Source organism: Microtus pennsylvanicus, chromosome 12 (genome assembly GCF_037038515.1).
Source record: "Microtus pennsylvanicus isolate mMicPen1 chromosome 12, mMicPen1.hap1, whole genome shotgun sequence".
NCBI classification, from domain to species: domain Eukaryota; kingdom Metazoa; phylum Chordata; class Mammalia; order Rodentia; family Cricetidae; genus Microtus; species Microtus pennsylvanicus.
The window spans coordinates 70,623,263-70,644,302 of NC_134590.1; the positions used below are offsets into that span (position 1 = coordinate 70,623,263).

The following is a 21,040-nucleotide window of genomic DNA, read 5'->3' on the forward strand; positions in this document are numbered from 1 at the left end:
GCAGAGCTAGAGACTATGGTATATAAAATCCCAGGGAATTAAATGGAATAATGTGTGCTTGGTACTTCGCTCAGGATAGATGAAGACAGAATATCCTCTGTCTTCTCTAATGGTTCTTTGTCTCTCTAGAAGAAGATTGTTGTCATAGGTATTGTTCTATTGCTGTTAAGAGACACCATGGCCGAGGCAACTTAAAAAAGAAAGCATTTAATTTGTGGGCTTTCTTACAGTTTCAAAGGGTGAGTCAATGACCATCATGGCAGGGTTCATTAAGACAGGTGTGCATAGTGCTGAAGCAGTAGCTGAGAGCTAACATGTGATCCATATCCATAAGCAGGGGAGAGAGAGAGAGAGGAGAGAGAGGAGAGGGAGATAGAGAGAGAGAAATTGGCTGTAGTATGAACTTTTGAAACCAAGTGACACAGTTCCTCCAACAAGGCCACATCTCATTATCCTTCCCAAAATGTTCCACCAACTAGGGATCAAACATTTAAATATATGAGCTCATGGGGACCATTTTCCTGCAGACTACCACAAAGAGTCATACAGGGCTGACAGAGTGCTGAGGGAATTTCAATACAGATAAGCTTTCCTCATTTCACATAGCCACCTATATATCTGTTACCTACCCAACATTCTGCCACCTTTCCTTACATTCAACCTCTACTCTGTCTTCTTCTGTTTTTACTTTATGGATCCTAAAGATAAACAACTGCAAATCAGTTACTGAAGGGAGATGACGGGAAGTTGGCACGTTGCACAGACATGAACCAGTAGGATGTAGTGTAGTGAGACAGAAGAGTGGGGAATCAGATAACACGGTCTGAAGCATCAGTGCGTCTGTATCTCCCGGGCATACTTTCATGTACATGCTTATTTGAGCTCATGTAAGGCCCCGGGATCACGTGACTCCTCTCTCGATGTGCTTTCATTCCATTGTGAATAGAAAAACATCATTTTAAAAAGATATTTCATATTCCAGTTGTTTATTGAGAAGAACATATCAATGGACATTTGTGTGTTTAGATTCCTTATGAATCAGATGATAGAATTCAATTATATAAGGAGATATTTTTTTAAAAAATGTTAAAAGAATATTACACTTTTATAGTATTTATTATTTTAACTCAAATATTAGTTTCTACACCTAGAAGTTTTATGCCTGTAAATTTTAGAAGGCATACTTGAAAGCCAGAATGGCAATACACTTGCAGAACTTGGCACAACAGAATACATCATTGGTATTTTTAGAAACCATGATTCTAAAAGTTTCTTTATAATTATGACGGTGGTATTATCTCTTCATTTTAGTGTTCAGATGTAGATAGAGAAATAAGTAACAGTCATAGAATGTTCAAATAGTATTCTAGTATTTTATTAGAAATTTATCATAAATATGTTTAGACAATTGATGATCTACTGAACCTATAATTTTCCATTTCATATAATAATAGGTATTTTTTACATAATTCTTTGAGGATATATATTTTAATGGCCAAGAATAAAATTAACATATTTTCATGAACCATTTAATTTTCATTTGGGGTAAAATATTTTTAGAGATGGAGTCTGGAACCAAGAACTGCAGAACAGAGCTTCGGCTCTAACTTGAGGGGTTGTTTTGGCTTCAGTCCCTGCTCACTCACTCTTTAGTGTATGTGCTAGATGCTCCATTCTGTTCTGCGCTGCTCACGCTTCAGCTTTCTATGGTTGGGCATTTTGTAGGAGGAATGCAGGCTATGAAAATCCAGCATCTTTGTTATAGTTCTTCATAATGATAGCAGAGTGACTAGGAACATTTTGCCACTCAGTGTCCCTACATCAGGACTCAGTGATGTGCCCAGTCAGAGCTGGGAGCTTACTCAGTGGAGATGCTTCAAAGCTCCAGTGACCAATCTCTTGACCTTGGGAAGTCCCTTCAACCATTCGGGCTTATGCCTTTCTTCCTCATGCATGGAAATGCTCACCCACTCTGGAGTCTTGGTGAAGACAGTATCTGTGGCCAGTATTTTTACACATATAGCAATGAATAAGAAATATATCACAAAGTATTTTTACACATACCATCGCCTGCCGATAATGCTGCTCACTTATCTTTCTATGCTTGCTGCTACACTAATGATGGTGAACACGGGATAGTCTTGAAATGTTGGGTCAGTAAGTGTATATATCAACCCGTGACTCATTGGCTATGCTGCAACATTTTAGTCTTTGTAAAAGTTTGGTAATCAAATAAATACTCTGTAAATTTAGATCATTGGTACACTGAGGCAGATTTGAGAAAGTAAACCTAAATTTAATATATCATAAATTAATGTATTGATTTATAAAGATTTTCTTAAGTGTAAAATATGTATACTTTTATAATTTTATGTCTACAAAGTGTTTCTGACTAGAGAAATTCATGAATATTACCTACTAAATATATATATTCTCTTGAAAGCATTTTTTCTTAGGAACTAAATGTTTTCTTTGTTCTGCTTCTCTCTAATAAAGTTAGAAGGGTGTTACTTCAAATGCAGTATAACTTTGAGAGATTTTAAATATTAATATGCATATGTGCTTATAGAGAATTTATTAGATGATCATTTCACTTTAGTTTGAATTTTTCAAAATTCATTAACAAAATATATCCATGAAGGCTGCAATCTATATAAGAAAGAAAAGTGCACATGAGATTCTCTTTCTACTCACTGTCCCCTACACACACCAGCTTACAATCTGTGCTCACGTTGTCTTGCCTGCATTGATGGAACTTTCCCAAATAAACTGTGGGATTCTCAATATCAAATAGAATGATGTTTTATTCTGGCAAAATTCTGCACAGAGCTGAAATTACACTCTTTATATTTATTTACTTATTTACACAGTGCCAAAAACTGTTCCAAATAACTCACAAGGATGAATTAATTCTGTCCTCCAATAACCTTATTAGGCAGTGTCTCTTCTTAGCCTCATCTATAGATGTGACAGCTGAGCTTGGAAATTTCTCCCAGCTTTCCAGGGTCAGGCATTTTGTAGGAGGAATGCAGGCTGTGAAAATCCAGCATCTTTGTTACAGTTCTTCATAATGATAGCAGAGTGACTAGGAACATTTTGCCACTCAGTGTCCCTGTATCAGGACTCAGTGATGTGCCCAGTCAGAGCTGGGAGCTTACTTGTTGGAGATGCTTCAAAGCTCCAGTGACCAATCTCTTGACCTTGGGAAGTCCCTTCAACCATTCGGGCTTATGCCTTTCTTCCTTGATGCATGGAAATGTTCACCCACTCTGGAGTCTTGGTGAAGACAGTAGCTGTGGCCAGTATCAATTAGCTGCTCAACCTCTTGCTCCCGTTCTATGGAGTACGGTAACCATTGATCTGGATCCTCTATATGGAACTAGTGGATTAGTGTACGATTTCTAGAGCTGGCTGAATAGGAGTAGTAGGTAGATCCATGTAGGTGTATCAGTGTCCTCTGGCATCTTAGCCATGTGTAAATGAGAAGCCATCAGCCAGAAAGAATGGAGGCTATGGTCAATAGAGGTAGAGGAGTTGCAGATGCAAAGCTTCCCACTCACTGCAGAGCTCTCTGATGGGTGGGAAACTCAAGCCCTAAGGGAAAAGAGCAGATTGCTGTCAATACAGCAATAGCAGCCACTAAAGAACCAAAACTCTTACTGTATAAATGCCCCACTTTTGACAGCCAGAGTGTTGTGGGGAGCTGCCGGTTGCATTCTGCCACCCAGCTCCCGCCACCGGCTAGCTTTACCCGAAATAACAACACACAAATTGTATTCTTTTAAACACTGCTTGGCCCATTGTATCCAGCCTCTTCTCAGCTAACTCTCACACCTGGACTAGCCCATTTCTAATAAAGTGTGTAGCACGGAGGTGCACTTACTGGGAAGATTCTAGCATATGTCCATCCTGGGCCGGAGCTTAATTGCGTCTGCCTCAAAGAGCAGAGCTATTGCGTCTGCCCAGGAGAGGGGAGCATGGCCTCTGCTCCAGAGAGCAGAGCTGTAGAGTCTGAGCTCACTTCCTCTTCCACCCAGCATTCTGTTCTGTTTACTCCTCCCACCTATGTTTTAACCTATGAGGCCAAGCAGTTTCTTTATTACTTAACCAATGACCTTCCTCCATCACCAGAACCCCAATCAAAGTAGCCTGCAAAGACCACCATAACTCTCAGAACCGATGGAAGCTTTTTGATAAAACTTTATATGCTGTATGTGGTTAGAGATTCAGAGATCAAGGGCCCAGATGGTCCTCAAAAGCTTTGACTATTCCGTGAAGCCACTTCCACAAGATTCCTTGGATACCTAAAGAGGATTCCTTAGCTCCATGCTCCCAAGGCTTCTGCTCTATCAGGGAGCTCACTGGAGTCAGCCTCTCATTGATTACAGGCAGAGAGAATTATTCCTGTCTTAGCCACCAAAATTTAGCACTTATTTTCACAACTGCATTGGCTGTAATGGCTTAAGGTTATAGTTCTGATGCTACCAAGTGTTCAAATTTGTTTTACTTTAACCCCACAGGATATCTGTTTTTTCCTTAAAGATTATCAGTGTTGAACTGACAGCAAAGGACCTCTCCAATTTGCATTCTTGATGTCTACCTGCTTTATTCTTGGAGGGAAGGCAGGCAAGAACTCACATGATCTCAAATGTACCATATCATTTTCACAATATCTGAAAGCAAGGCATCAGATAGAACAACAGAACCCTGGACGCAGGTCTCAGAGGATTCTCACAAGGGTTACCTGTGTCCCTCTAACAAGTCTTTGTAGTCGTAAGCCACGTGTCCTTATCACGTAGACTCAAAGCAAAAAAATATACACATATTGTAGTCAGGCTTACAGAGGGAAATTTACTCATGTCCCTTTTCCTCTAGTGATGCTTTAGAAGTAAATGATGACCATAAGAATTGTCCATAATCCCAGCACTTAGGAGGCAGAGACAGGTAATTTCTGTGAGTTCGAGGCCAGCCTGTTCTACAGAGAGATTTCCAGGACAGACTCCAAAACTACAGAGAAACCCTGGCCCTGAAAATTTTTTAAAAATGCATTTTTTCATTCTTTAACTGTTTTTTTTCAGCTTGAATTAATATACTAGATAGTGCTAGATACCATATTCTGTACTTGATAATTGATATACCAATACCCAGATAGGAATTTCAATAATCAGGCTGTCAAGATTGGGTAAGGGTACTTGCTGTACAAATCTGCCAACTTGAGTTTTGTTCCTGGAACCTGCATAAAAGTTGAAGGAGAGACATTACTAAATGAAGTTGACCTCTGATCTCTACAGATGAACCATATGCAATATGTCACTCACTCACCCCCACAATAAGTATAATAATAAAGTAGTAGTAGTCATCATAGTAGTAGTAGTAGTAGTAGTAAAATAATAGCAAAAATCTTCCCTATCAGTAATACTTTGAGTAATCATGGCCAATTTAGGTCTCTGAGTTTTACTGATCAGAACACTACTAAGATGCTGTTTTATTCACAAGATCTGTGATTAAGCTATAGAATAAGACACATAGTCCCCCTCCCCAACAACATAGGCTATGGTCTCTGGTTTTGCTTGAACACCAGAATTTTATGCTAAAACCCTACACATACACATTGGTTGTATGTTATGGAGCAATATGGTTGGTGCTGACCAGGAAGCTTCCTCCCTCCTGGCTAGATTTTATACCACTGGAAAGTTCTGTCCCGGCTTCTGAGGATAAAAGGTCATCAACAGACTCACCCAGCTGTGCATTTTGTGAAATACAATAATGATCACCAAAACAAGATATGCCCATGGGTGCAAATAATGACATGAATCTTATGAGGGCCAGTCAATTACTTTTTTGTTGGATTTAAAGTCTGCTCCACAAGGAAAAAAAAATGTTCCTGGTACTAAAGAAACCATGACTAGGGAGTTCATAGGCTCTTGGTGCCACTGAGTATTAGTATTTTACTAGATGGCATAGCATCAAACCAATCAACTTCTAATATTCTACTAATTGGGAGAGTATCAAACCAACCGACTACGAGTATTCTACTAAATGGCACAGTATCAAACTGCCTTCTAACTAGGTCTCTCTCAGCCAGTGGACCAGAGAGGATTCTTTGTACAGTGGAGAATAGTTAGTGAAGAAAATCACAGCTCACTAACGTCACAAGAATATTTGTCAGTGGAGTGCACGGCCACAGATGGGGCATCTCTGTCCACCTCCCCAGAGCCTGGGAGCCATCATAAAAGGGGAAAGCCTGCAGCAAAACAGCATCTTCTGAACGGGACCAGAAAACCGCACACAGGCGCTCACAGCAGCCGCGATGGCCTTCACAAGATCTGCGTGAGACCAAATCAGCCAACATTTATTAGGGAGGGGAAATGAGTTTTTGAGTCCCCATCCTTGAAAATGATGGTTTCTGGAGGAGGGGATGCCAATTTCTTTCAGGCCAAACTCCAGTTGCTGGCTCCACACCTAGGACTATATTGGCAACATTAATTGGATTCAATGGGCTTTTAAAGATTCTCCACTGAGGCTGACTTAAACCTGGAAAATGTTTTCATGTAACAGACAAAAATGTCCATAAGTTGCTTATGTATTCCTTTTCATCTTCTTCTAGGCACATTTTAATCATTGCAGGCCTTGAAGCCGCAACAGCAGAAATGGGCTTCCCCGGCTGGTCTCCAGGGCAACCTCTGACTTCCTCTCGCTCGGCACTCTGCCTTCACCATTTGCATTTTCTCCTTAGCTCTTTGATCGACTATGTGCTGATTTCTGGACTTGCTAGTTTGTTTTTCAAGTTGAACCGATGACTCTGTCCGTGTAAACAAGTGACAGCAACTGTACAGCAGGCTTAAAGTTGACTTCTCCATATTATACATTTGAGAATCCGAGTACCCCAGCAATTTCACGTAGTCACCAACATCCTCTAGGTTTGCACAAATGGCCCTATAATACCTTCGCTGTAAATTAATAATATGGGCCAAATGTGTAATGCTACTTATATCTTTATCTGACTCAGGTTCGGTGATGGTTATACAGTCAAAATTTGGCTCCACAAGGAAGGAAGCCAACCTAGTGCCGTTTCCGACTGCTTGAAGGTCCATTTCCCAGGAATCCAGTTTAAGGTACGTTGTGTGGCTTTTCCATAGGATTCAAGAATGGATGTTCATTAACCCAAGACAAGGCACTGATGGCCAGCTAAAAAAGAGGTGCCCTTTAGGTCTAGCCTAGTGAGCTAGTGAATTTATTGGGGTTACGTACAGGACTGTGAGTTACTCAAGGGCAGTGGTATCACTGAATAACACCTCCAGGATGAGTGACCAGCCACCCAAACTGGAACCCAGGTATTCTCCGCACCACTTCAGAGAGAGTCGTCTCCATCCTGTTGTTATTATCTGCTTTTATAGCCTTGGGGAGGCCTTCTTGAATTTTGTAACTTTCTGTTCCCTGAGCCTTGTGAGTTTCCTAAGTTTCTTTGTCTTAGGAGTTTATCCTCCCTCTAGGAGGGGCTGGTTGGTTCAAGTGGGGTAAATCAGTTACATGGAGAGGAAATCCTAATAGCCTGTGTTACTGTTTTCAGCTAAAAGCATTTTATAAATTTATTAGTCATTTTCCCGTTTTATTCTGTACTACCTGTCCTCTCCTCCTCTTTGTGAATTATTGGCTGTTTCAACCAAAATTAACTTGGCTGGTGGACATGACTCAGCCCTCTGATGATGGCAGGGCTGGCTCCCTTGGTGACTTGGTGGACAGCCCAGAGAAGACTGTAATTGTGCATGCTCCTCTCCTGCCCTACACACAGCTCCACCGCGTAGCTCAGTTCACTTGGTTGGAGGGTTACAGAAATCAACTTCTTCTATGTATTTGCCATCGAGTTTATAAGCTTGGTAATTTTCACATTATAAACCTTGGAAATTTCCACATTTGTGAAATCATGCTTGAAACTATAATCTTTGAGGTTGACGTAACCAAGCATGGTGCATGGGCCAGTAGTGTCTCCAACCCACCGAAACTCCATTGGCATTTTGACAAGGTAATTAGGTTGTCCTACACTTTGAAATTTTGAAAGCACTCAGTAGTCCTTCCCTCTCTTTTATGTATTTCTTATTTGATTGTTGGTTGCAATTTTTACGTAATATTGTTATGTAGCCCAACTAACCAGAAGCTCACTATCCAGCTAAGGTTAGGTTTGAATGTGAACTAGACCTCCTCCCTCAGCCTTCCAAGCACGGACTTACAGGTGTGGGCCACTACACTGGCTTATAATTATATTTTCTTTTTTTAATATTTTATTTATTATGTATACAATATTCTGTCTGTTGTGTATGTCTGCAGGCCGGAAGAGGGCACCAGACCTCATTACAGATGGTTGTGAGCCACCATGTGGTTGCCGGGAATTGAACTCAGGACCTTTGGAAGAGCAGGCAATGCTCTTAACCACTGAGCCATCTTTCCAGCCCCCTTATAATTATATTTTCAAGATTTCTTTATTTATATTTTATGTGTTTTGCCCGTGTAAAGGTCTGTACAGCAGGTGCCTACAGTCTTCCTATTTCTAGAAGAGAGAATTGGATCCCTTGGAACTGGAGTTACAGACTATTGTTAGCTCCCATGTGGCTGCTAGGAATTGAACTCAGATCCTCTAGAAAAGCAATCAGTGCCCTTAACCACTGAGCCATCTATCCAGCCTGGTTTGAAATTTTTTAGACAGCTGTTATTCTTTTTTTGTTTGTTTGTTTTTAGAGACAGGGTTTCTCTGTAGCTTTGGTGCCTGTCCTGGAACTAGCTCTTGTACACCAGACTGGCCTCGAACTCACAGAGATCCGCCTGCCTCTGCCTCCCGAGTGCTGCCATTAAAGGCGTGTACCACCACCACCTGGAAATGGCTGTTATTCTTATGTATTATAGCTTCTAATAAGTAATAGGCATTAAGAAGCCATTCTTTGTTCATTTTGACAAATAACCTGTGAGACACTATCATTGTGTTCTACCCTAAAAGAACGCCCTAAGAACCCAGTAAAATACAACAGTCATTATCTCTGTGGGAAAGCAGAAAACTAAAAATCAGAGTGGGGAAATTTCTGACAAAAAGTTGTTCAGCTAATGGAGAAGAAAACTGGGACCTAAGAATCCCATGATGCTAGTGAAGTTCAAGGAAACCTCATGTATTTTCATTATGCTGTATTCACCCGCTTTTTGGAGCATCTGTGGGCAGCCTCTGGCCACTTAAGCTTCTCCTAGTGCTTAAGACACAGCTAGGCAGAGAGGGACAATACATAATCCCAATCCGAGTGAACACCACTTGTCTAGTGTGTCTCGGGGTGAGCAGCCAGCAGTAAGTGTTCATCAGTGACTCCCAACATTAACCTACATATGTCACTGGCACTCAATGTGTGACTGTAAAAAACCATTTGAATTTATTTACAATGAGATGTAATAAAATCAAGTTTGTTCAGTGATTTCTATTCTTGACTCATATTTTCTGACTTTTAGGGACAGCACCTGAATTTATTGGAATATCATGTACAGAAAAGTTGGGAGTGTTTGGCTGATTTGTTCAAGGTTCTGGAGAACAACAAGAGCCTCCTGAATATTAAGCACTACTCCATCAGCCAGACCACACTAGAACAGGTATGCAACCTCCAGCAACACAGCACCCTGCACTTGGATAGAACAACTGGACCTCAGCCAGCAGGCTTTAAAATTAGCTAGATGGCTTCTTCAGCTCACCCCCTCTTTTCCTTAGCCTTCCTCCGTTTCCCCAAAGTCTAGGGAGGATGGCAAAGGTTAGGTGGCTTGTCTCTCCGATGTATTTCATCCTTGGTGCGGAGTTTTCATTAGTTCATGGAGGCACTGGACAGCCCCTTCTGTTAAACTTCCTTTTTCTGCCTTATTTGATCCCAAATGATGGATTCAATTTTGCAGTTGGGTGATAGTGTATTCTGAGGAAAATAAGTGCTTGCTGTACTAAGAGCATTAGAAATGTAAAGTTATTAAAACCAAGAGATATTGATACTTTCCAGGTGACTTATTTGGCCTCATTTGGGGAGCTGACAGCTCAATGGATTTGGGTGGGATAAAGGCACAGTGCTTGCCCTTTTAAAATATTATTTTATTTATAATTAAAATATAATTACATCATTCCTCCTTCCTTCATTTTCTTCCTCCAGACACTCCCATGTACCTCTTCCTGCTTCCTCTCAAATGCATTATTATTACATATGCATATGTGTAAATATAAACATTTATTCTGCTCTGTCCATTTAGCTTTGTTTGCTTGTATATGGCTTTAGAGCTGAATACTTGATAGCCAGTGTCCAATTAGGGGTCTCCCATCTGGGGAAGGCTGATTCTCTCCCTCTCTTAGCAGGCATTCATTGCCTGTAGTTCTTCATCTAGGGTGGGGCCATGTGGGATTTCGCCCATCTGTGTTGGCATGTTAGCTAGGGTTGTCATTTTTCAGGCCTGCCATATTGTTTTCATAGATGTAAGTTCTTTCCCATATCTAAAATCAATAGACCTTCAGCAGAGTTCTTGGACCTCTGGCTTTTTTTTTGTATAGTTGAACAATATCTGAGATAATGGCTCCCTTTATAACAACCAATATTAAAATGCCCAATGTGGTTATGAATTAGTCACTATTTTTATTAATTCTTTCAGGTTTTTCTTAATTTTGCCACCGAGCAACTGTAAAATCCACACTTTCCTACTGATGCACCATCCACTGACGTCACCATCTGTACCGCTCACATAACGAGGCACTAGAGGAGTAAGCCTGTCTTTCATGAGAGTTCACTGAAGACCAGACATAGGTACAGCTGAGGATCGGGAAGAAATGCTCAGACAATCAAGCATTCTCTCCTTAAATTTCTAATTTGAAACCCTTTGCTTATTAATAACCAATAATCTTAAGGGTCATTCTCCAACATAGACTCCTAGAGATTTTTTTTCCTCTGATTGCCAATCCAGGTGGGTACCAGCTTCTCTGTGACAAACACAGCAATGATGTGACAGGAGTCCAAACTAAGAGGTTCAAGAGCCAAGAAAGCCACTCTAGACCACCCAAGCCGCATGCTACATCATCCTTTAAAATAAACTGAGTCCCTAACTAATTTGAGTAGAAAACAATTATCACGAAGCATCTTTTTACATTTTCCCATTTTAAAGAAGCACATGGCAGTTTAAATACAAACTTTTCCAAAAACGAAATGACAATATGGTGTGACATGAAGAAATTGATTGTCATATGCTTTCCTGCTGTATGCCAATTCTTCAGCAAAATTCAAGACATTTTTCATTTATAACATGCTTCGCAGAATCTTACAGACTCATTTTGTGTGGTTATAGAAGGAAATAAAAATGGGTTGTATGTTTGATTTGGATTACTAATTGTTGTCTTAAAATTCTAAGCCTGCCGTTTTGAGGTATGGAAGGTTCCATGTTGATAGCTTAGCCTCACCTGGAGCTTGGTAGAAACTCATATTCTTAGGCTCCATTTCTGAGAGAGACAGAGAAAATCTCAAATCTCTGGTCTATGGCCAAACACTCTGATCTAAACATGCACAATTCAGGTTGACAGCCAGTGACACCAGGCAAAATTTAGCCCTAGAAAAATCATACACCGCACACAGTAATAGAACACGTAGCTCTCAGTACTTTTCAAAAGTTCTCTAAAAAATGTCACTCTCAGAATTGCTGCTCTCAAAGATAGGGCTCCCATAGGCTCTATTGAATTTCATAAATGACATCTTCCAGTTAATAAAATGTGTAAAATCAATGTATCTACTACCGAATGGATTTCCATTCAGACACTGTTGAACATTTTCTAACAACATTTTTCTGAACCTCAATGATGAAGCACATTAATTTCATTGTAGAATCTGGCTTTAGCCAACATTAGCATTGGGTAATAATAGCTGTGCTGTACAGAAAGTACTTCATTGTGCCATTTCTTTTCTATACCAGGACTTCATTAAATCTGTCTTTTCTGGATATAATTTTTATCTGAGATATTTTAATAGTAAGGATTAATCCTATCACGGACAATTTTGATGTCAGTGGTTTTGATTTATATGCATCAATCTCATAAATTATGCTTTTTGGTAAAGAAATGGCAATTTAGGACTTGATGATTTTCCTCTCCTCCTGTTCTGACATATTCCGTTGTGAAAATGAAACACATAGCCTTTTCTGTTGTTGAATCAATAAATACCAATTTGTGAAACATGAATATATTTATACCGTAGCAAATAAATGAGATGTGCTGTAATTTAACCTGGCTCTTGAAAGTCATTGTGTTTGTGCCAATGGATTCATTGCGTCTTTATTTGTGTCTTTAGGGATCCAATTTAATTTGGGTAAGGAGGAAATGGAACAACTCCACATCTTTTACAGTTTGAAAGGTTAAAATTTAATTGAGTTTTGCTCTGCGATGTCCTCCTCTTAGGGGTTCTTTTCTGTCTTTGAACTGCTGTATTCTTGAAGTCGATGCTTCAAGGTATGCCTTTGAACAGCAAGCAGGAAGAAAAAGAAACCCAACATGCAAAAGTGGCACATCCCAGAAGACTGGACACAAAGGTCAAATCTTATGCTAATGTTGAAAATGCCATTACCTTTAGAAGCCATGCCGATATTTTATGCCTTTGCAGTTAAACACTTGTCTTAAGACTTTTGAGCTGAAGGTCACACAACTGAGACTTTTAAACAAACTATCTTCTCTGGAAATCATCCCAAGTAGATACTTTATAGGGCAGAGATAACGCCGGTAGTTCCAGTCCTAGTAATGTATTCCTTCCTGCACACCTCAGCTTCCCTCATTCCTGCTTCATTAAAGTGCACATACAGAAAATAGTATGCATTCAGTGACTTAAGGTCATAGTTTGATTTATTTGTTAAATATTATTTGCCCACCCATACCAGAGAGAGAGAGACACTTTACATGTTCAAACTGATTTGACTCTGTATCTCTTTTAGTATAACTTAGTTTTATACTTGAAAAACTCAGAGCTCCTTCATACATTCACAAGTTCACACAATCATATGCATTTGTTTTTGTTCCTTTAAATAATGTTTACCAGACAAAAGCAAAGCAAAGCAAAACAAACAAAAATCCCCCCAAATCCTCTGTGCATACACAGATGGAGGTACTGTGCTGTAAACATGGGCCCAGCAGAGTACTGGATGGAAAAGCCAGGGCTCTGTCCTTGAGTATGCAAACAGATGGAGATGAAGAGGTGAGGTCACTGGATGAGTGATCTAGTCTGGGAATCTGAGCACAGACTGCGCTTCTCACTAGGCCTTTGAGATGGAGAGTGGGGGAAATGGCATTTAAAGTTAAAAGAGTATGAGTGCACATTAATGATATTTAATGGGCAATGTCTGTTTGCCTGTGGCTTTGGGAGGCTCTACTATAGTGAGAATGTGTATCTATAGAACTTTATTACATTCCAAGATGACTGCTAGAGCTCTTGTCATGTCAGTGTTGGAGGGGGAGGGAGAAAAGGACTATGAGGAGGGAATGGAAAGGGAGAAGGGAGAGGCAAAAGAGAAAGAGGGAAGAGGGAGAGAGATTGAACTCAGTGTACAGCTATCAGTCTAACCCATTTACATCATTCAGAAATACTCATGTGCCTATAACTAGCTGTAAGGATGTTTGGGTAGGACAGTTGATAGCCAGGGTTCTGATCACGGTGAAATGGGGTTCTAATTCTACATAAAGAAAAACTAATGGATATTATATAGATAGCCAGCTATGTCTTCTACAGGAATGCAGACAGAGACCTCATGGTGATTTTGCATGGGAACAGAATAAGTTGGATTTGGACTTGTTCAGTAACACAAATTCTGTGACTGTCAAAGTTATATGAGTATTTTCAGGAGTCGAGCTGTGTGTTCAGATCTATAGAGCAGAAGCCACTTCTGTTTGTAGGCATGATTGTCAAATTTTGTGCAGTACATAAGGAGAATATTGTACGGAGATAGAGATTTCCATTTGGACTGAATAAACAGCTCTGCCATTTTCTCACAGTGAGAATTCCTATGGCGATCTCTCCTGGATAATGACTCCTGTTGGGGAGGACTTCCAGAGGCTGAAAGAAGAGTTTCCCTCAGCCATTTGTGTTTGTTTGTTTTCACAGAAGACACACAGCACAGCCATGTTTACTGTGGCACTACTAGCAGTGTCCAGGTTGTAGAATCAGCTTGGCTGTCTATCAATGGTTTCATGGAAAAAGAAAATGTGGTATATCTGCACAATGGAATTTTATTTTCCTTGAAAAATAACATCATGTTATTTGTAGGAAAATGCATGAAATCTGAGATCATTTATCTCAGATAAATGTCCCACTTATAAAGTAGTGGAATGTGTGTTTTAGAAATACATTCATTGCACATAGTTCAAAATTCCTGCTTTTTTCAAATATATCATGAACAATAGCCTTTTACTTCCCGTGCCTTCCCCCTTTTCTTCCACTTCATTTATTGTTTATCATAAGTAAAATAAGCTAGCCACAGAAAGACAGTGGCTTTTTGCTTTCAGGTATATGTATGTTTGTATGTGTGTACTTGTATATATTTAGATGTGTTTGTATATATACATGTGTGTATGTGTGTATATATTTATGTATATTTGTATATATATATGCATATGTATTTATATAATTTTATACATGTATATAAAACCTAGGATCACAAATGAATGAAAACCTTCTCACTTTCTTTCTGTGCCTAGCTTGTTCTATTTATGATAAATGAAGTGGTAGAAAAGGGGGAAGGCATGGGAAGTAAAAGGCTATTGTTTATGATATATTTGAAAAAAGCAGGAATTTTGAACTATGTGCAATGAATGTATTTCTAAAACACACATTCCACTACTTTATAAGTGGGCTCATCTGACTTTATTTTTTACATATAAAACTGTTTTTGAAAAATAGATCCATTGAGCTTACTCTAAAAAACCTGGTAAAATTGTGCAAATCATATGTCTAAAAACCTCACCAGAAAGATTCTTCTCTAAAATGGGATGATCTATGTTGTATGAATTCTTATCACCTGTAGCCTTTAAGTTACCCACCCACTTGGGCGTGGCCTCTTATACTATTTATGCCCGTGTAAAGTGCATGTCTAGTCTCTTTTCCAGCTGCAGGATTCGATTGCTATTCTCCGTTCCAGCAGAGGATTGTGATTTGTGAGTCTACCCATAAATAAATAACCCTCTATTAGTCTCAATTCTGAGCTAGTATGGGATTTTTTTTTAAGCATCCTTCTTCAGATCTGTGTCCTCTCTTTTCAGAAGCTAGATTCTCATGAATGTTCTGCCTTATGATCTCTAGCCCCTCATTTCCTGCTTCATCCTTTGCCTGCTCTTCTCTGGATGTTTCTCTCTTTGCCCCTTCAGCATAGACAAATAACTCTATTTTCCTAAGTCCAATTGACACTTGAACACGCCTGTCTTCTCATCTCTCCATTGATATGCTCTCAGTCCTTGGATTCCATGGTTCGATACTTTCCCGATTTGTTTGAACTTTTGCATTTCATATTTAGGCACTTTTTGTTTCCATGTGATGAACTGGTTATGCTTTGCAGCCTTAGTTCTTAGGTAAATGGATTATTAAAAATGCTGCAGGATTCCTGGTGGCAGCAGGCAACAGAAATGCTGCAGGTCCCCAAGTGATGGTAGCGGGCCATGTGGTGGCAGGCAGTAGGCTCTGAGAGCAGCCAGTCCCAGGCAGGGATGGCTGCTGGTACCCAAGTGGTGGCTGGTCCCCGGTAGGGAGACACGCAGTGGCAGGCAAGAGACAGAGACATGGATAAGCACCATGCAGAGTGAGGTTGGATATTTATTTTGTGGTTATGGAAGGGAGGGGAGAAGGGGAGAAGAGTAAAGAGGAAGAGAGAGAGAGGGAAGGAGGGAAGGAGAAGAGAAGAGAAGGGAGGGACAAAAGCTGCTACTCCGAGAGGGAGACAGAAAAGAGAGAGAACTTGGGCTGGAAGCTGAAGATCAGCCTATCTCAGCAGATGGGGAAAGGAGTGGGCGTGGCTTGTTTCTTAAAGAGACAGAACAATCATTACATTTAGAGCTCTGTTTCCAGATTGTTATTTTTTAACTAATACTAATAATCTTTGAAGTCTGCATCACCAGCCAACACCAAGAAGCAAATGACTCATGATTCATTTCCCCCAAAGCATTCCTCCAAGCTGAGCTGTAGAGGAACCTTAGCACACATCTGGCTCTCCACTCACGTCTCATCAAACCCATTCATATGAACCAGTGATTCCTCCTACCTTCTGGTAACAGGAGCTGTCCGTGCAGGGTCCTTTAACATCCACTGCTTGCCACATGTCCCAGAATCCTTTCTGTATAGAGTCCTGGAAATTTTCTATGGCATATCTTGCTGGTTGTCCTTTTCCTCTCTTCTTTCACAATTATAGAAAAAGCTTCAGTTATTTCTCTCTGGCATTGTGGCTCTGCTTGTTCATTGGGATCATTGGCTGTCCAAGAGAGTAGGGGAATCAGAAGCAGGGAATAGGGTTCAGAGGGCTGTGGTTACAGTGGAGATAGTCCTCTGGGAGACAGACTTTGGTGAATCAGCTCAGCTTTATTTCAGAGTATAGGAATATATAACCGTAGGGATCCTGGGGACAAACACTAATTTTCGTTAATTGGCATGCTCCTATCACAAGGCTTCCTATGTGGCAGTAGGGTCCTATAGCACAGCTCCTATCACAGGTCTTCTAGCAGGAAATCTGTGCCAAGGGTCAAGCTAAAGATAAATCAGGCATCTGGCTTAGAGACAGCTTTGGGATAATTGTCGGTCTTTTGGGCCCAGGGACATTCTCCAGAAAAGGGCAGGTAGAGAGCAGGAATTTTTTTTCTGGAGGGATAGAGTCTCCATGTTGCTGATATTTGAAAGAAACTGCCAGACCATGATAGAATGCATCCTCTGACCAGCCGCCAAGGCCTCCCCATATGGCTCTGTAGCCCAGCACTAGTGCCTTAGCGTTCTCTTCATCAGATTCTACATCCTTTGTTCTAATGGGTAATGGGACACATTTCTTCTTCAACTGTGAACACAAAATTTCCACTCTTGACAAAACCTCAATGCCTTACCAAATTTTGGTACTAGATAAGTGATTTTTTAAAAACCATGGTTTGAAGTCTCTGATTTCTTCCTTTCCTTCAGTTCTTTGAGCTCCACTACTGTACTTAAATAAATCGAAATGCAGAATGTATGCACCTGTGTCTCCCTGTGCTGTGCACCCTCTCCTCTCCCTCTCATTGATAAAATTAACTTCTCACTATTGTTTAGCTTGCACAGCCCTGAAGCTCCAGTTGATGAGGGCTTAGGTATTAGGAAGCCATGGAAACTTCAAAAAGTAGGAAGTACTGGGTTGTCTTCAGGTCATCATGGCTATACTCCAGAAGTGTCTTTAGAAACTCCTGACCTCTCTACTCACTTGATCTCTCCAGCTTCCCAGCTATAAGATGAGCAATTTTCCCTACTGACTGCTTCCACCATGATGTGCTACCACGGGCTGAAAGCAACAGGGAATCCAGTTATGACTGAGACATCCAAAGGTGTAAACCAGTCTGATTGTTTCGCTTTATAAACTGGCTATCCCAGCATTTGTTCTAACAGAGGAAAGCTGTTCGACTTACTTCTCAAGATCATATGTCAGTCTAAGGGTTGCTTTTTTGGAGCAGTTTCTTTAGCACTCTTCACCCTTCTGTCTGCAATCAATTCCTCCTATTTCATTCTTTTTGGGTTGTAAGGAGCATAGTTATGGTAACACAAATTTTGGTTTTAATGTTGTTTTTAAAATTTGTCTGTAAAATGCTTTTGTAAATTGTTTTTTTTTAAATGTTTATCCTCCACACAGTGGCAATTTTCATCTGGCTCTCTCTGTCTCTGTCTCCGTCTCCCTCCCTCCCTCCCTCCCCCCCCCCCGTGTGTGTGTGTGTGTGTGTGTGTGTGTGTGTGTGTGTGTGTGTGTGTGTAACTGGTCATTGTATTTGAGCATATTTTCCCTCTTCAATTTTATTTCCAGTGACTGGTACTGATTAAGTGTTTACCAGAAACTTGTTGAAAACAACCAGTGATTGATGAATGGTTTTTGATTTTCTTCTCAGAAAAACCCAGGTTTCGCTGGTCTTCCATGGCGATGTCTATCAGGCAGGCTGAAGCAGCAGCACACAGCACCAACTGAGCTGCTGTGGGGGCTGATTAGAGAATATAGCCATGTTCTAACAGAGGACTTAGTCCCAAAAGTACACAGAAGGGTAAAAGAATTCATTGCTTGAGTATCTGCAGATAAGTTTATTTGGCTAATTATTGGCTTGGAGCTAAGGAACCACCATGGATGGGGGTTATAGGTATCATCCTGCTTGCCCACTATCCCTCAGGAACAGACATAGAAGGCCTAGAACAGGGCATAGCTCAGGTCTCTAACTTGGGAGATGGTTTGTCCTGCCACCACCCTCATCATCTCCTGCTTTCCCGCAGACTTGGATCCCTGATTGTACTCAGAGTTAGTAGCATTGCCTCTTCTCTTGCCCTCTGTGCTTTACCAGTCTGGCTTCCTTCAATCCAACTCTATCACGATAGGCCCACGTATCAATCACTGTTGACCTCACTGCATATCTACTACCTGTTTGCAAAGCAGCCTCAGCTCCATTGTCCAGCAATGGAACTTGAAGCCCAGCAAACTATGACCCCATATGATTTGTTGCAGCGTTGTGTATTTCCAATGCCTGTGAATATACTTCTTTGGCCTCCCAGAGCTGCTTTACAGAAAAAAGATGTTGTTTCTTCTTTCACTTCTTTGACCCCTTCCCTTGCACAGAGAGGTGTCCTCTTCTGGGTGCCTCATTTTTTCCCCTCAATCCTTATATATGCTGGGTTTTTTGTTGTTGTTGTTAAAGACACAATGATTCTCATATTTCTTTCTCTGTATGTGATGGACTTACAAACATAATTCCAGAATTACATGCATCCTCGTACTCCCAGAGCATAGAGCTGAATTTGCTGTGAATGTTCTTATAAAGGTTGCTCAGGAACAAATGAGAGCACCGTGGGGGGGCGTGCGGCAGGAACTCCAGCAATCTCAGATAGCGCAGAATCTTTTAGGACAAAAATAAGATATAATTTATTCAAAGAAAAAGCCTCCTTAATTTCTCATTAGGTCTCACCAGTACCACTCACAACAGTTGCAGCAGGTGCTGATTGGCTGCCAGTATGAGTGCCTCCACCCTGGGCTCTGGAGAAGCCCCCTGATTGTGAAGAGCTCAGTTTAAAGTCCACAGACACCTGTAGTCTGGAGCCCCATCCATCCTTCAGCATTAGAAGGGCCACTTCAGTTATTAACCTTCTACTTTTCTTGGAAGCCACTCATTTTCTATTTAAGGGAGGAACATTTTAGATGTGTGAAAAGTGTGTATATTTGCTGCAGTTCGTTCAAAGCCGAAACTGCTGTATATTTACTCTTGGTAAGGATAAGAAAATGCCAATAGCCCAGGTCCCAGGAGCCCAGGGGTAGTTAATGGGATCATTAGGACTTGTTCTCCTCACACCCGCTCAATTTCTACTACCCCCAAGCAAGTCAGTAACAAGATTGTAGTAGAAACTTGGCATCTCTGGAGAGGAAATATTTCCACATCAGAAGTAAACTAAAAACACCATTATGGCTGGCATGTTAGTGAATACGTACTCTCCTTGAGACTGCAGGAGAAAGGAACAGCCATACATTTTCAAGAAGATATTCACAAAGATACCCAGGTTTGTGAGAAAGTAGGAAAAGATATGTGAAACTGTAACCTGAATCTTTGTCACAGAAAGATACAGAGAGAAGACCTAATATTGGGTGCAGAGATTAGGTGATGGATGCAGAGGTTAAAGGATGCATGCAGAGGTTATAGGACGGATGCAGAGGTTAGAGGATGGATGCAGAGGTTAGAGGGCAGATGCAGATGTTAGAGGATGGATACAGAGGTTAGAGGACGGATGCAGAGGTTAGAGGATGGATACAGAGGTTAAAGGACGGATGCAGAGGTTAGAGGACGGATGCAGAGGTTAGAGGACGGATGTAGATGTTAGAGGATGGAAGCAGAGGTTAGAGGATGGATGCAGAGGTTAGAGACGGATGCAGATGTTAGAGGATGGATGCAGAGGTTAGAGACGGATGCAGATGTTAGAGGATGGATGCAGAGGATAAACGATGGATGCAGATGTTAGAGGATGGATGCAGATGTTAGAGGATGGATGCAGAGGTTAGAGGATGGATGCAGAGGTTAGAGGACGGATGCAGAGGTTAGAGGACGGATGCAGATGTTAGAGGACTGATGCAGAGGTTAGAAGATGGATGCAGATGTTAGAGGATGGATGCAGATGTTAGAGGATGGATGCAGAGGTTAGAGGATGGATGAAGAGGTTAGAGGACGGATGCAGAGGTTAGAGGACAGATGCAGATGTTAGAGGACTGATGCAGAGGTTAGAGGACGGATGCAGATGTTAGAGGATGGAAGCAGAGGTTAGAGACGGATGCAGATGTTAGAGGATGGATGCAGATGTTAGAGGATGGATGCAGATGTTAGAGGATGGATGCAGAGGTTAGAGGATGGATGCAGAGGTTAGAGGACGGATGCAGAGGTTAGAGGACGGATGCAGAGGTTAGAGGACGGATGCAGATGTTAGAGGACTGATGCAGAGGTTAGAAGATGGATGCAGATGTTAGAGGAAAGATGCAGAGGTTAGAAGACGGATGCAGAGGTTAGAGGATGGATGCAGAGGTTAGAGGACGGATGCAGATGTTAGAGGACTGATACAGAGGTTAGAGGATGGATGCAGAGGTTAGAGGATGGAAGCAGAGGTTAGAGGACGGATGCAGATGTTAGAGCACTGATACAGAGGTTAGAGGATGGATGCAGAGGTTAGAGGACGGATGCAGAGGTTAGAGGACGGATGCAGATGTTAGAGGACTGATACAGAGGTTAGAGGATGGATGCAGATGTTAGAGGACTGATGCAGAGGTTAGAGGATGGATGCAGAGGTTAGAG

General features: G+C 41.1%; 1 protein-coding gene across 1 annotated transcript in view; it reads left to right on the forward strand.

Annotated features, from left to right (window-relative positions):
* Abca13 (ATP binding cassette subfamily A member 13) overlaps positions 1-12,261 on the forward strand; it is a 408,645-nt gene extending 396,384 nt beyond the window's left edge. The window contains exons 61-63 of the mRNA XM_075943386.1: positions 7,010-7,115; positions 9,484-9,621; positions 10,651-12,261. Coding sequence (XP_075799501.1) covers positions 7,010-7,115; positions 9,484-9,621; positions 10,651-10,683 — 277 coding nt within the window. The 3' untranslated portion in view covers positions 10,684-12,261. The remainder of the gene's footprint in view (positions 1-7,009; positions 7,116-9,483; positions 9,622-10,650) is intronic.
* Positions 12,262-21,040: the final 8,779 nt, after the last annotated feature.